General features: G+C 46.7%; 1 protein-coding gene across 2 annotated transcripts in view; it reads left to right on the plus strand.

The window, feature by feature from the left end:
• The window catches only part of GLI2 (GLI family zinc finger 2), a 144063-nt gene that overhangs the window by 92644 nt on the left and 38160 nt on the right, over window positions 1–13259 (plus strand). For both annotated transcript variants that reach the window (XM_010285387.1, XM_010285386.1), the window contains exon 3: window positions 11502–11704. In XM_010285387.1, the coding sequence (XP_010283689.1) occupies window positions 11502–11704 (203 nt within the window). The remainder of the gene's footprint in view (window positions 1–11501; window positions 11705–13259) is intronic.

A 13259-nucleotide genomic window follows, 5' to 3' on the forward strand; every position in this document is an offset into this window, starting at 1 on the left:
GAATTTCCTATCTTTACCCAGCTGAGCTTAGTGCCCTGTTTTTTACCTGAGCTGAAGGAAGGTTTGGGGCATCTAAAATTGGTGTGGGGCACCAAGCAGGCAGAAAGGCAGGCAAGAGCGGTGGTCAGGGGAAGAGGGGCCACAGCCCAGCCCTGAGGATGGAGGTCAGTGGAGGATGGTGGCACGGTGATGAGCTGTGCTGTGCTCAGCCATACCCTCCTGCCAGGCTAGCGAGTGCCATACCCGCTGGACCCCAACACAAGCACAGCAGATGCTCAAGGACGGGCTCTTTGGCCTCGAAAGGATGTGTGCATGTGTGCATCGCTCTACAGCTAAGACGACAACGACTCTTTGAAATGTTTTTCTGTATTTGCATTTACAAAAGCTGGATAAGCTTTTTTTTTAAAAAAAATCTGATAAGTAGCAGGCAATTGAATTAACCACTGTTGACTGTATTGCTGTCTCTTAACAAACTCCATCTGTATGGTCTCCCTTTGTAGACACAATTTTATAACTTAATTTCCCTACCAAAACATCAGTGTTTACTTAGTAAGAAATCTGTTCTTTGTCAGCTTAAAACAGTGATTTCTTTATTACCACTCTGCGCAAGGAATGACAGCACAGAGTTGGCACTGGAGCAAGTCTGGTTGAGTCTACAACGTTGTAATGGAAACAGGGTGAACCGAGGGTCAAGTATAATGGGATTTGTATACAGAAATGTGTCTGCATAAGGAATAGTTGCATGAGATAAGAGAATGAAAGATGAGGCCCGCAGGTCTCCCTTTGCATGGTGGTGGGAGGGAGATGTTGCCATAGGTATACGGCGCTGCTGACATAGGAGATGGGGTTACCTCAGCTCCGGGGCAGCAAAGATGCCTAAATCACGCATGCATGCTCTGGCACTAGCTGACGTCGGTGGGTGTTGGGTGGGTCGGGGCGGTGCTCGGTGGTTACTCTGAGGACATCTTGTGTGTAATTTTTATTCATTTGGGGAACCATAGTGTCAATAAGGGGTTTAAAAGCTATTACAGTCTGTGACCTCCCTAAAAATTTTCCAGCAAGGTTGTCAAGCATGGTATAGTGAATTTAGCGCAAACAGGAGGCTTGCAGGGGTTTTTTGCTATCTTTCACAGCACCTGAAGGAGTTTTCTTGTGATTCCCAAGGGTTTTGCAAACCACAGGTTGAAAAGCACTAGTGTAAACTTTCAGCAATAAACAGCTGGGGAACATCAGATCCCTATTCCTTCCTTGATAAATATGCTATACTTTCCTGCGTCATTAGAAAACTGGAAAATAGGAGATCATCTGTAGAGAAGGACACCAACGGATTTGGGAACAAAAAGGTTTTGTAAGGAAGGCTTCTCGGGTGGTACGTAGATGACAAGATATAAAACACTTCATCCATCAGATGATGATTTGGGGGGTGGGGGAGCATCCTGGCTCCTATGAAGTCTGTTGGAGTTGTACAGTTCAGCAAGCAGCGCCAGGGTTTTACCACATGACTGGGCTTCTGTTTATTGCATTTAGTTTCTCCTGCTGTAGGGTCTTTCTCAGTCTCACACTGCAGGCTAGAGCTGGTAGAGAAATGCCAGCTGTTTATCACAGTCAATTGTAGAGAGATTCAGGTTTCTCTGGATTATTTGGGTTCATCTTTTCCCTATGAAAAATTAACTCCCAGCTGAATGTTGTCCAAATCTTACAAACATACGTGTTTCATTCTGGTTCTCTTTCTTTCTAATGATAAAAAAAGGGAAAGGAAAAAAGTGATAGGTTAAAAAGAAGAAATTAAAATGGAAGAGTTAACTTATTGTTAATTCTTTTATTTTGTACAGAAAATTCCAGGCATTTCCAAGAGAAAAGCTTGTTTGGAATAAAAAAAGCTTTTCTCCCTGCAGTCATATCAGTGAAAAACTTTTACCTAGTTCTGCTCTTCACCATGTAATTGCTTGCTTTTCAGCTTACTCGTAGCAAAAGAAAGGATGGTTAGATCAGCCAGCCTGCTGGTTCAGATCTTACATTATATCTTGAGCTCTTTGAGTGCCATTAGCATTTCCTTTTAGAAGTGAAGAAATATTGACAGTTTGGTAGGTTATCTCGCATTTTACTGCACGTTAGGGCACTTCAAAGTCTTTATGTAGTGATGGGAACTGTCATGAAGTAGATGTGAAAAGGGCCTTTGGTCCAACTAAACCTGTCAGCAAGAAGATTTAGGGCAGATGGTTATTATTAGAAATCAATGTATTTATTATATATTGTTCAGGAATATTTCCCTTTGGAGGTTACTGTGAGTGCTGTTGCTGTTTAAAATGTGTCAAATGCCAGTAAAATTAATTCCTGCAGAAAACCCAGGGAGCCCCAGCCAAAAGCTTTGCTATTATAGGAATGAATGTCTTTTACTTCTTTATGCTGTGGTGCACCAGAGGCAGGTACACATGCAGCATGCCAGCAGCGTGTCTGTGGTGTGTGCACATGTGTGTGAGATGTGTTTCTGTGTGGCTACCACAGTCACCTCTACATACAGAGCTCCTCTAACTTCTGTGTCTAGAAAGGCTTTGTAGAGATCTGTGCTGTTCCCGTTCTCATTTCTTTTTATTCCCCTTTGTTAACTGTGGTTTTCTGGTTGCTTCCAGTTGGTTACAACAGTGTACTGCTGCTTAGAGCAAGCACATCTTTCTACAGCCTGAACACCAATGTTTTTTCCCTGTACTTCAGAAAAGAGAAATAGGACATTTCAGGCATTTTATAATTAGTTGGGTGTAGGTTTTTCTTCCTTGATGTCTTGCTTAGTTATCGGATTTAAGGACCTTGGACTATGGGAAGAGGACATTCCCAATAGAAGAGGAGTGTATTAGCAGCAACATTAAAGCTGGAAGTCGCTGTCCTGGAACAAAGATTCATTTTCCATTCACCCTGTGATTTACAGCGCATTCCAACCAAGTGATTTGGCTGTGGTCTTCTGGCATAACATTGTTTGCCCTTTCCTTGACATTTTGCATATAAAGAAAAGTTATGAGCTTCTTGGGCATTCAAGGTACCAGGAAATGCAGGAGTCTACCTAATTTGTTAACATGAAATTATAGATGTCAAACATAGACTGTGTTAGTTAACATTGGTTAGAGTAATGCTGCAGCCAGTTGATTGTATTACAGTCATGATGAAGAGGAATAGTCCTTTTTTGCTTTTCTGGGATATGACGGGTATAGAGCCAAGGCAGATTTAAAGTGTAATGAACGAATAAGCATTTTCTATGGTTTGCCTGACTCTTCCATGGGCCCCACTCTGGTGGTGTTGCTGCCACTGACTTGCACTCTCCACAACGGGTTAGTGCTGGCATAACATCGAAAGGGACTTTTCAGAAGTACTATAGGAATAGCCTTTTAAATGTTAAACCCCTCTGTAGCACTTGAACGTTATTTTCTTTTAAGGGAGAAAAGCCCCCAACCAGATGTAACATGGCAAGAAGACATTAGGCAGGGGTCAAAAATTTAGATTTCCTCCCCACACACATACACTTCCCATTTGTTTTCCCAAGCCCAGTGTCTTCACAGCTACAAGCAAAGTATTCGCTCGAAAGTGCTAATAACCTCAACATGTGTCCCCAGGGAAATCAATCAGATGCGGAGAAATGGCTGTCGCATCCAACACATCTTTCCAACACCCATTTCCCACATGCCCTCACTAGCACAGAATCCTCTCCTATCTCCCTCAGCTTCCTACTCACTTCTGCCATCAAGATCTGGTCCATGTCTACACCTTTCCCATCTCATTCCCCACTGCTTCCCACCTTGCTTGCTCCCCCAGACATCTGCAACACCGCTGCCCAGCCCTCATCCCCTCCCCGCCCTGAGCCGTGGTGTTTTGACACCTCAGCTCTCAAATTTTGTGACTATTGGAATCAAGTTCTTGTGCCTGGTGGTTTCAACCTGAAGTTCACATGCCTCCCGGTTTGCATTGTTCCTTTGGTCTGTCACTGAACTACTTTCATTGGCTCTTGCACTTTTATCCATGCTTTCTTTCATGCCTTTTCTCTTACTCTCCTTCTCTCTTTCCCCCTCAGCTACCTTCCTTGAAGTTCCCCTTCTTAAAATGTGCTGCTTCTCTGAAGGCTTTCATCATTAATCTCTCAAGAAACTATCTTAGAGACTCATCTGCTGCGCTTTGATTTATTCATTGTGGGGTTTTTTTGGTGGGTATCTCACAAGAACTGAGCTGGTCATCCTTCTACCTCCGTTGCTAAAGGAAAGCTTGTGTGAAAAGGTGGACTCTCAGAACTTAAATTAAAAGATCATGTAAGTAAGATAATTGGATAAAAAAGGATATTAGGATCTGAAACAGAATGTTTACTTGCTTTGATGTGCTTTGGGAACATATGTCTGCACAGTGGGCTGTGTGGCTGATTAAGTATAAAACAACCCAAGAAAAAATCACCACTATTAAGCTTGAATCAAAGATCTCTCCTCAAGACACTAATTTGATTTGGGTTTGAAGGTCCCATATCAACTCTAATTTCTACCTTTGATGTCTTGCTTCTTTGTGTGTTGTATAATGGAGGGCAACCTTACTTATTAAAAATTTGCATTTTTCTTCCATTTTAAAAGCAAATATTGATATTGTTGTTGTTATTGTGTTGCAGTTGTGCCTACAAGTGTCAGCCAAAACTAGACCTGCATTGTGATAAATGTGACATAAATGCAATAAGAAATCATATGTAGTTAGGAGACTTTCTAATTTGAGGACCTATTCCTGTACTTAGGTTCACAAATTGGCTCCCTCCAAATGATGCTGCCAACAACGTGTGAGCTTAAGAACACTGTTAACTTCTGGTGGACTTCAGATGGAAAAAAAAAATGTCAAGCTCTAAACCAAAAGACTTTTGATTTCATTGATAAAAAATAATAATATTCATATCAAGTGAAGTTAAATCTTTTGTTCCATTTGTTCTTGGTTTTAGATATTTTAAACTTAGGATTAAAGTCAGGTATGTTTGAAAATTGAATATCTTTTTAAAGGAAAAATGAAAGATATTTAGCTTTTTTTTTAATTTAGAAACAAAAAAAATCTTTTTTCTTACCTGGGGCAAGTATATTAAGTTGACCTCATACACTAGAAGTTGCATTAAGTCTTGAATATGTTTTTCTGAAGGATGGAAAAAAAAATTGTGTTAAGAAATGGCACCCACCTTGGATTATGACACTGTTTCCATGGTGCAGGTGGGAAACAGAGGAATTAAGCAATTGGAGGCTGTTCCCTCAGTGGCAGAGGTTCCTTTGACTTCAGTGGTACAAGATTAGACTTTAAGGCATGATTTTTAAAGGTATTTAGACAACTACCATTGCTGATGGATACATGGTGGGATTTTTCATAATGTCTACCTAAATCCTTCTCAAAGCAGTGCCCGAACCACAAATCCACAGATAAAGGATTTTATATTCAGAGATTTGCATCTGTTAAGGAAAGCACAAAGGAATTACTGCAGTTTTCTGATCTGACATCTGTGACACTGGCCATAGGATTCCCCCCTTTAATTTCTACAGTGGGAGAAATTACTCTTTCCTGCTATTAAAACTCCACACCTTGCAGTACACTTATAGCCCATCTTTTAGAAAAACATCTAGTTTTGCCATAAAGTCTTGCAGCAGCGCTGACTTTACCACTTCCCTTCATAAACCCATCTAATGGGAACTTGCCCTTGCTGTTAAAATATCATTTTTTTATTTTGCATGCTTTCCATGCCTCAAAGCCATTTTTGAGGGAAAAGGAGAAAACGGGAACTGCTTGAAGCACGCCCATTAAATTTGTGCAGAAAGCTTTAGCAATTTTTGTCCAGCTTCACAGCTTCTCCTGAGTGAGTACATTAATTCTACATTAATTCCTGAACTAGCAAAGATAGCTCTGATTTTCACCAGGCTGCATTTTTGTGGGTATGGAAAAAGAGAGAAGCTATTATTAACCCCATTTTATAGGTGAGAAAACACAGGAAAAATAAATAAAATTAATTGTGCCGAGCATCCCGGCAGGGAATGGCTGGGCGTTAGCGACGATGTCTCCTGGGTCCCCACCCTGATCTCTTCCTAGAGGGACACGTGAACTGGTATCTTCGAGTTGATAGCCCTATATCTGAGCATGAGGTCACTTTACTGGATAATTAACAACTCGTTGCAGTGCCGAGAGAGCCGGGAAGTGCGAGTGTTTCCCTGTCACTCATCACCAGGCTGCCCTGCGCTCCCTGGCAGGGGCTGGGGAGGAGAGGCAGCTGCGAGGTGGCTCCGTGCTGCTCCTCCTGCTGCACCCTCCGCTCTCGGAGCCGAAAAAATGGGAGGGAGGGAAATCTTTGTGAATGATCAAATACCATGTGAATTCGATAGTTGTGGCCCAGGTTTGACCTCTGAAAGGTACCTTGTTTTGAGGGACCTCGTGGGGTTTAATTCTGAGGGTACTGCACAAGTGTCGTGACCTCTCGCCCTTCCTGTTGTAAGGGACTTTAAATCAGAAATAAACAGAGGTGAAGTTGAGGGTCTGGCGAGAGCTGTTTAGATTGAATCATTTAGCATGAATCCTGGGGCATTTTGGGTTTCCTGCTGGGTATAGCTTTGGCATCCCACATGTAGAGTGTCTGCCACGAGCACAGTCCCTTTTTTGGGCATCCTTATGGCTCTCCTCCATCTCGTGCAGACTTTGGGTGGTGTTCTGGGTACACAGGACTTGCAAAAACAAGGCCAGGAAGTTTTATTTCAAATAAAACAAAAGCAAGGATTTTTCTGTGGGATTTAGAGGGGAATGTTGGTTTTAAAATCTTTTTTCTTATAGCAAAACTCTACCAGGCTGATACCCCTCCCCGTGAGCAGCTCTGTTCCTAGCTTCCATCTCTGTGTAGCAGCTATGCATTTTTTTAATTATACAGCAAAACAATTGCCTGCAAGTGTCCATATTCCATTAAGCATATGGAAAAGTATTCAGCCTTTTGTTTTGCACTGTATGAATGTATTTGGCAGTAAGCATCAATTTAGACTAGTCATGAGACATTAGTGCTGGTTAATTGTCCCCATTTTTCTGGGTTTTATTTAACTGGTGGAGATTATTTCAGAAATGTGCAACTTCTTTAACTGTCGCATTCATTGCTGGGTGCCCCTTGCAGAGGCTCCAGACCTGCATGCCGCAGCAGGGAGATGGTGCCGCATCTCCACCATGCAAGACTTGGGGACTGCTGGTGCATGACCACAGGGGGAGAGCGGGATGAGAAAAAGTCACCCCAAGGCCCTTTTCATAGCAGCCAGCACTGGTTTTGCCAGTCCCTGAGGGGTTTCCCTTCCCAAAAGCCCAGCCCAGTTCCTCAGAGATGATGCTGCTCCTCTGCCGTGGGACCACGAGGATCCTTTCTCAGCGCTGTGTCCAGCTGCGATCCGTCGAGTGCAGCACACACACCTCCCGTGAGCAGCGGCGTCAGGAGCAAGTGCCTGCCAGGCTCCGAGGCACACGCAGGGACACACTGGTGTCCAGTCCACCTCACTGAAAACCACGAGCTGAATTTTTTTGCCTTGTTTTCCAAAAAAAACCTACCAGCTTCTTCCCCCAGAATTTGCGATGAGACTGTGGAACTTCAGACAAGCTGGTGCTCCTTTCAGCAAAACCCAGGCAGCAGGAAAGTTAAGCCGATCTCTTTTCCTTAGTGGAGGACAGTCAAGGAGTGACCAGCCCCTGGGAAAACACTGAAAATCTCCTAGTGTCGCACCAGCAGTGTGTGTCACATCTCGGATGCTGTTTGCTTTCCTTGTGCTGATTGTGCTTCTCTGCTGCTGCGTGCACCCGCTGCCCCATGGTCCTGCTCTGCAGGTGGCTGGAGCCAGGTAAATAGGGCGTGGATTTCTGCACTCTGAGGATGGTTATCCACTGCACTGGTAAAGACCTGCTCTAAAAACCTTCAGCAGCGTGCATGCCCCCAACATCGCCATGAGGTCCCGCAGCCCTTAAATGGGGTCAAGTAGTCTCTCCCCCACCCCAGTATCTCCCTCTTTTAGCGAGTGGGGAAGGAGGAGCCTCTCTTGGGTGGGGGAGGAAATGAATCTGGGCTCGTGTGCTTCGTCAGAGATGCAAATTGCTCTACAAGTCCTGAACATTAATTATAGAGCCTGGGCTTCTCATCGGAGCCACGGGGAAAACAGGCCCCTGGCTCCCATTAAATTTAATGGCGTTTGGACACCCAATTCCCTTAGCTTATTTGAAAATCAGAATCCCAGTTTCACCAGAAATATATGTGGTCAGGTGAAATCCCTCGTCCCGCTGAAGACAGTGAGATTGTTACAGCATTGGCTTCAGCAGAGCCAGGAGCTCTCCCCCAGGCACTGGGGTATTTTCCTCATGCCATCCAGGGAGGGAGCCGGGAGTGATGTACGGACCGCGGGGGTCTGGGCAGGGAGCTCTGCTGACACATGAAGAAACCCAGCTCTGGCACCGTGGCACCATTGCAGGAGCTGGTTCACTGCACCAAGCTGGAGATTGTCCCGCTGTGGGGTTTGGGGCATGGGGATGGGGAGCCCCGCTTGCCTGGGGGGGAGCCAGGTGCCGGAGCAGAACTGCCTTCCTCCAGCATCACTTCATGTCTCCCCCATTTAAGCCATTGCCTCTAAAAAACGGCAGCTGGTTGTTGCCCCTTTGCCAGTCTAGGAGCAGACCTGTGAGGCTACGGCTGCCTCTCGCTGTGTATTTGCAGAGTGCCAATGCGATGGCACAGCCTGGGGCTTGAGAATTAGATAAGAAATAACGCCAGTGGCACAGCTGGAAAAAAGGGGGAAAAAATCAAACTTTTGGGGACTTAGGAGCAGAAGATCCCTCAGGCCGAGTGAGCCATTGCTGGTAGGCAGCTACTGGAAGCCACAACATTTTGGGACATACTGCACCGTGGGATGGTTGCTTTGCTAGAATCGTAGGTGTGCAACGGAGAGACGTGATCCCTGCCCAGGAGGGCTTACAGGAGCCAGACCTGGCTGGCAGTATGTCTGTCCTAGTCCACAGGTGGAGAGATGCGTCAGGGAGAGGCTTTAAGCAGAGCCGAAAGGAAAAGCCTGCTCTCCAGCCCAGTCTTTACACACATGGTCAGCCTCATGTTGAAACACTGCCCGGGTGTCCAGCTGCATGCATTTTGGGTAAATTCTTGATCTTTTTCCCAGTGTTACCTTTTTGGCCAGGGTGGAGTTTTCCTGTTCTGAGGGACTCCAGCATTTCTGCCCAATTTAGCACAGAGAAAATGAACAGCAAACCCTTCATATTGTTATACACATTTTAGATGTCGGCCTCACAGTTTGATCAGCGGAGGCTCCAAAGGCTCATAAACCTGGTAATACATAGTTTGAAGCCTGCATCAAAGAAGTTCACAACCCTTTTGGGAGAAGCTGTGAGTACTGATGAAAGAGGGAACTTATTGTATATGTAAGAAAACTTCTTTCATGGCTTATGTATTAAGGCAGGCTCTGTGGCCCAGGGAAGATTGGGGCTGCTTTTAATTTACATCCCCACTCACTTATATTAAGTCTTCGTCAGAAGAAAAATTAGTCAGATGTTTTCTTAATGACATCATTTTTTTTAATCCTGTTTCATTTTTTCCAGATGAGGCGGTGGAGATTATTAGAAATGAATTGAAACTAAATCTGGAACAGAGACTTTGATTCACTTCTCCCTCCTCCCCGGTAGAAATAAATTGGTCGGCTCCGTGCTCGGCCGCCTTTATTAGCAGCCTCGACAGAAACCAGCCCCGGCGGCCTCGGCTGCAGCTTTCCCAAGCTTGCCGCTGCCGTGGCTGACATCATGGCGAGAGGCACTGGAGTGACTCGGAGAGGGACTTTGGTCACCCCATAATTTTGGTAACAAAATGCCATATCAGTGCAGGTGGGGAGATTATGAGGTCTGAAATAGCCATGCCATCATAAGTTTGTCTTTCAGTTCCATAAAAGAAAACAGTCTCGATGCTGGTGGGTGTTCCTCTAGTGGAATCCTGGTCTCAGTCCGAAGAGTGTGTGTGTGTGTCAGTGGCAGGGCATCTCTGCAAATCCTTTATATCTGATAGGTTTTCACTGCCTTGTATTTCACACCAGTGAGCCACGGAGAGTATTGCTACAGGAAAGTACTTTGATCTATAAATATTTTTAAAGGCATTTAATTTACTACCCATCAGCAGAAAGTGTTCAAAAAGCCACAAGGTTTACTAATTTATCAGAAAGACAGAGAAACACGTGGAAGATCAAACAAAGACAAACATGCTCGTAAACTGCTGAATAAGACTGCAAAGTTTATATTACATTTCTGTGTGGTTTTGTTGATATGCAAGTATTACAAATAAATTAAAATGCACCTGAACTGTTGATAAGGCAGGGTGGGACCAAGATCCTGAGGTGCAGGTGGTATGTCTAAACAGCTCAGACCCTTGTGTTTGTGGTTGCCTGTGCATGGAGAGATGGATCCTACATGCACTTGCTAATGGCATATTTGGATATTCTTAGGAAAGAACCTTTGTAACACTCAGCCCACGTCCCAGATCCCTGACCTCTGAAACCCCAAATCCCCATGGTCTCCTGTGCCTGGGGCGCAGCTCCATGGGGTGCACATCCACCTCCCCCATCTTTGCCAAAGCACCCACCCAGGGACAAATGCCGTCCCTGCCCTGACCTGCATCTCCACAGCAGCTCTGCTTACAGCAGTCTGTGAGTACAGAGAGAGCTAATGCAAAGCAGATTTTGCTCTTTCATTTTGCCTAATGACAGCTCTGCCTCTTTTTGTGTCTAGCTCAAATTTTCAGGTCAGGGTGTGTAACTTTTTCTCCCCTCCTTGCACCCTCTCTGGTTCATCTAAGAGACTGGAGGTTACAGTAGGAGATGTGGCTGGGAGATGTCCACGCACTTTCTATTCCATCTTTGCTCACCCATAGGAAACTGCTCTAGTGCCGAAACGCGCCTGTGACTCTTTTTTTGGTTACCTGCTGAATCCCTCAGCATTTACTGACTTCTTTCTCAGGTAACATTTGGCCTGAGGAAGATCTGAGGGATTTAACAGAGGTGGCCCCCAGAAAGCATGCCATAAAACCTCTCCTGAACTTTTGCCCTCTGAACCGTGCTGCCGGCCTGTCAAGGAGGTTTGTGCAAGCCGTGATGGACGCGGGCAGGGAGGGCTGCTCCTCTGGCGCTGGCCGAGCCGCGCACGCCGGGCCAAGCGAAGCACGTCACCTCCAGACTGTGTAAGTGCCCCTCGCACCTTTTGCGTCCTTTCACAGGCAGCCCTCTCCAGGACTTTGTCTGCATGTGATAGCACTAAACATCTGGATACCCAGGGTCAGCGGGGAGCTTGCGAACCCTGCGTTCGCCTCGAACCTCTTCATCTAGCCAGCCTCCCATGCAAGGAGACGGGGTGAAATGTCCGGCACGGGGTGTGCTCCGTGCAGCTGGCCTGTGCAGGTGGTGCCAAATGCCCGCTCCGGAGAGGCTGTGAGTGACAGCGTGTCTCTGTTTCCTTCCCAGGCCTCCTCCCCTGAGCGGCAGCCCTGTCATCTCCGACATCTCCCTCATCCGCCTGTCTCCGCACTCTGCCGGGCCCGGTGAGTCGCCCTTCAGCCCACCGCACCCCTACGTGGCACCCCACATGGAGCACTACCTCCGCTCCGTCCACAGCAGCCCCACACTCTCCGTCATCTCTGCTGCCAGGGGCCTCAGCCCTGCCGACGGTAAGACGCTGTGCTACTGGCACTGCAGCGATTTTGTAGCTCACCAGCACCAAAATTCCCTAAAACCCTGGGATTCACAGCTGCAAAGGCTCTGCAGCTGCTCTCTGAAGTGGGAGAGCTGCCTCCCCCCTCCCCGCCGTAAACTACACATTTGTTTTGCATCATTGCACTGAGAAAGCAGAGCGTGAGAATAGCTATTACCGCTGGATCATATTATAAATATTTTGCTTAAAGTATGTTCCTTTCTGCAGCGCTCTCGGCTCTCTTACGAGCTTCTCCGCTCTTATGTGTCTACCAGGAGCCCTGCTTCCCCCAGAGAAGGGTCACAGTCGCTCTGGCTGCCTGGCCTGGCCGGGACTGATGTTGCCGAGATGAGGCAATGCCGGCTGTGTTATTCTCTGTTGGTTTTGTGTCTCGGGGCAGGATGGCATCCGGGTGAAGGAGAGGGGCCGTACTTTCTTCCTCCTTACTCCTGAGCTGCCCCGCAGCAGCTCTCGGGAGAAGGCGAGGGCGTGTGGGGAGCTGGCGCCGGGTGCACGCGGAGGTGGGGATGCTCTCCAAGCAGACCCTGTGTCAGTTTGCTGGGGTCAAAAATGGCCAAGCAAAGAAAGGGGAAAATGCACAACTTTGTTTTCACTTGGGGAGGTGCAAGTTGTGACTTACTTCATCAGAAGTGCTTCATTTACACCATTGCAGGCAGCTGGCTCAGTGCCCAGGGAGCAGCTGGGGTTTGGGGTCCCGGGGTCCCAGACTCCGCACACCCGGCAAACCCCAACATCTCTCGGCTCCCCGGCTGCTGCGGGGGCAAGCGGCCCTTCTCCACCGCAAAGCAAAGTGCGCCAGAGAGCGGCAAGGCACCCGGCTTAGTGTCTGGCAGCATAAAACCATCTTCTATGGCTAAAAAAGTATCACTAGGGTGACGGAGAGATGCATGCACCTTCTTCCCTCCCTCAGAACGTCCTCTGAACTCCCAGCGCCCGCCGCAGAGAGGTCTGGTGGCTGACGTGCGTGTGCTCTGCCCCATCCTCCCCTTCCAAAGCCAGTTTCATTTTTTGCTATGAAGAAAAGGCATTGTGTTTTGGGTTGCTTTTCTTTTCTTTTTTTTTTTTTTTTTTTTTTAAGGCAGTGGTTAATAAGTTAATGGAGCAAGTGGGTGGGGAGGCAGGTTTGAAAAATTACAGCTGGGAGAAAGTGAGCATAATTGGCTTTGGCAGCCAAAATGGTTTTATGCTGCCAGACACTAAACCTAGCTCTATGCATTAGACCTTGGCTTTAATTTCCTCGCACTGCTATCGGGAACTGGGCTGCATTTGTCTTTCCTTTCTAATAGGCAGGGATGTTAATGCTGACAGGGTTACTGCTGCCGGAGGGCTGGGCCCTCTCCCCCCTCCCCGGGGTGCCGGCTGCGTCCAAACGGGAGGATTATTAGAAGGGGGAATGAGAGATTGTTTATAAATTTGCGGAAATGGAGGAATGCAGAGGCCCCAGCTTAGTTTCTTTTGTCCGCAGAAGCACGCCCAAGCGCACGTCACGAAAGCCCTACGCGGAGTCGTGC

The sequence above is a fragment of the Phaethon lepturus genome, unplaced genomic scaffold, assembly GCF_000687285.1.
Source record: "Phaethon lepturus isolate BGI_N335 unplaced genomic scaffold, ASM68728v1 scaffold10784, whole genome shotgun sequence".
NCBI lineage: Eukaryota > Metazoa > Chordata > Aves > Phaethontiformes > Phaethontidae > Phaethon > Phaethon lepturus.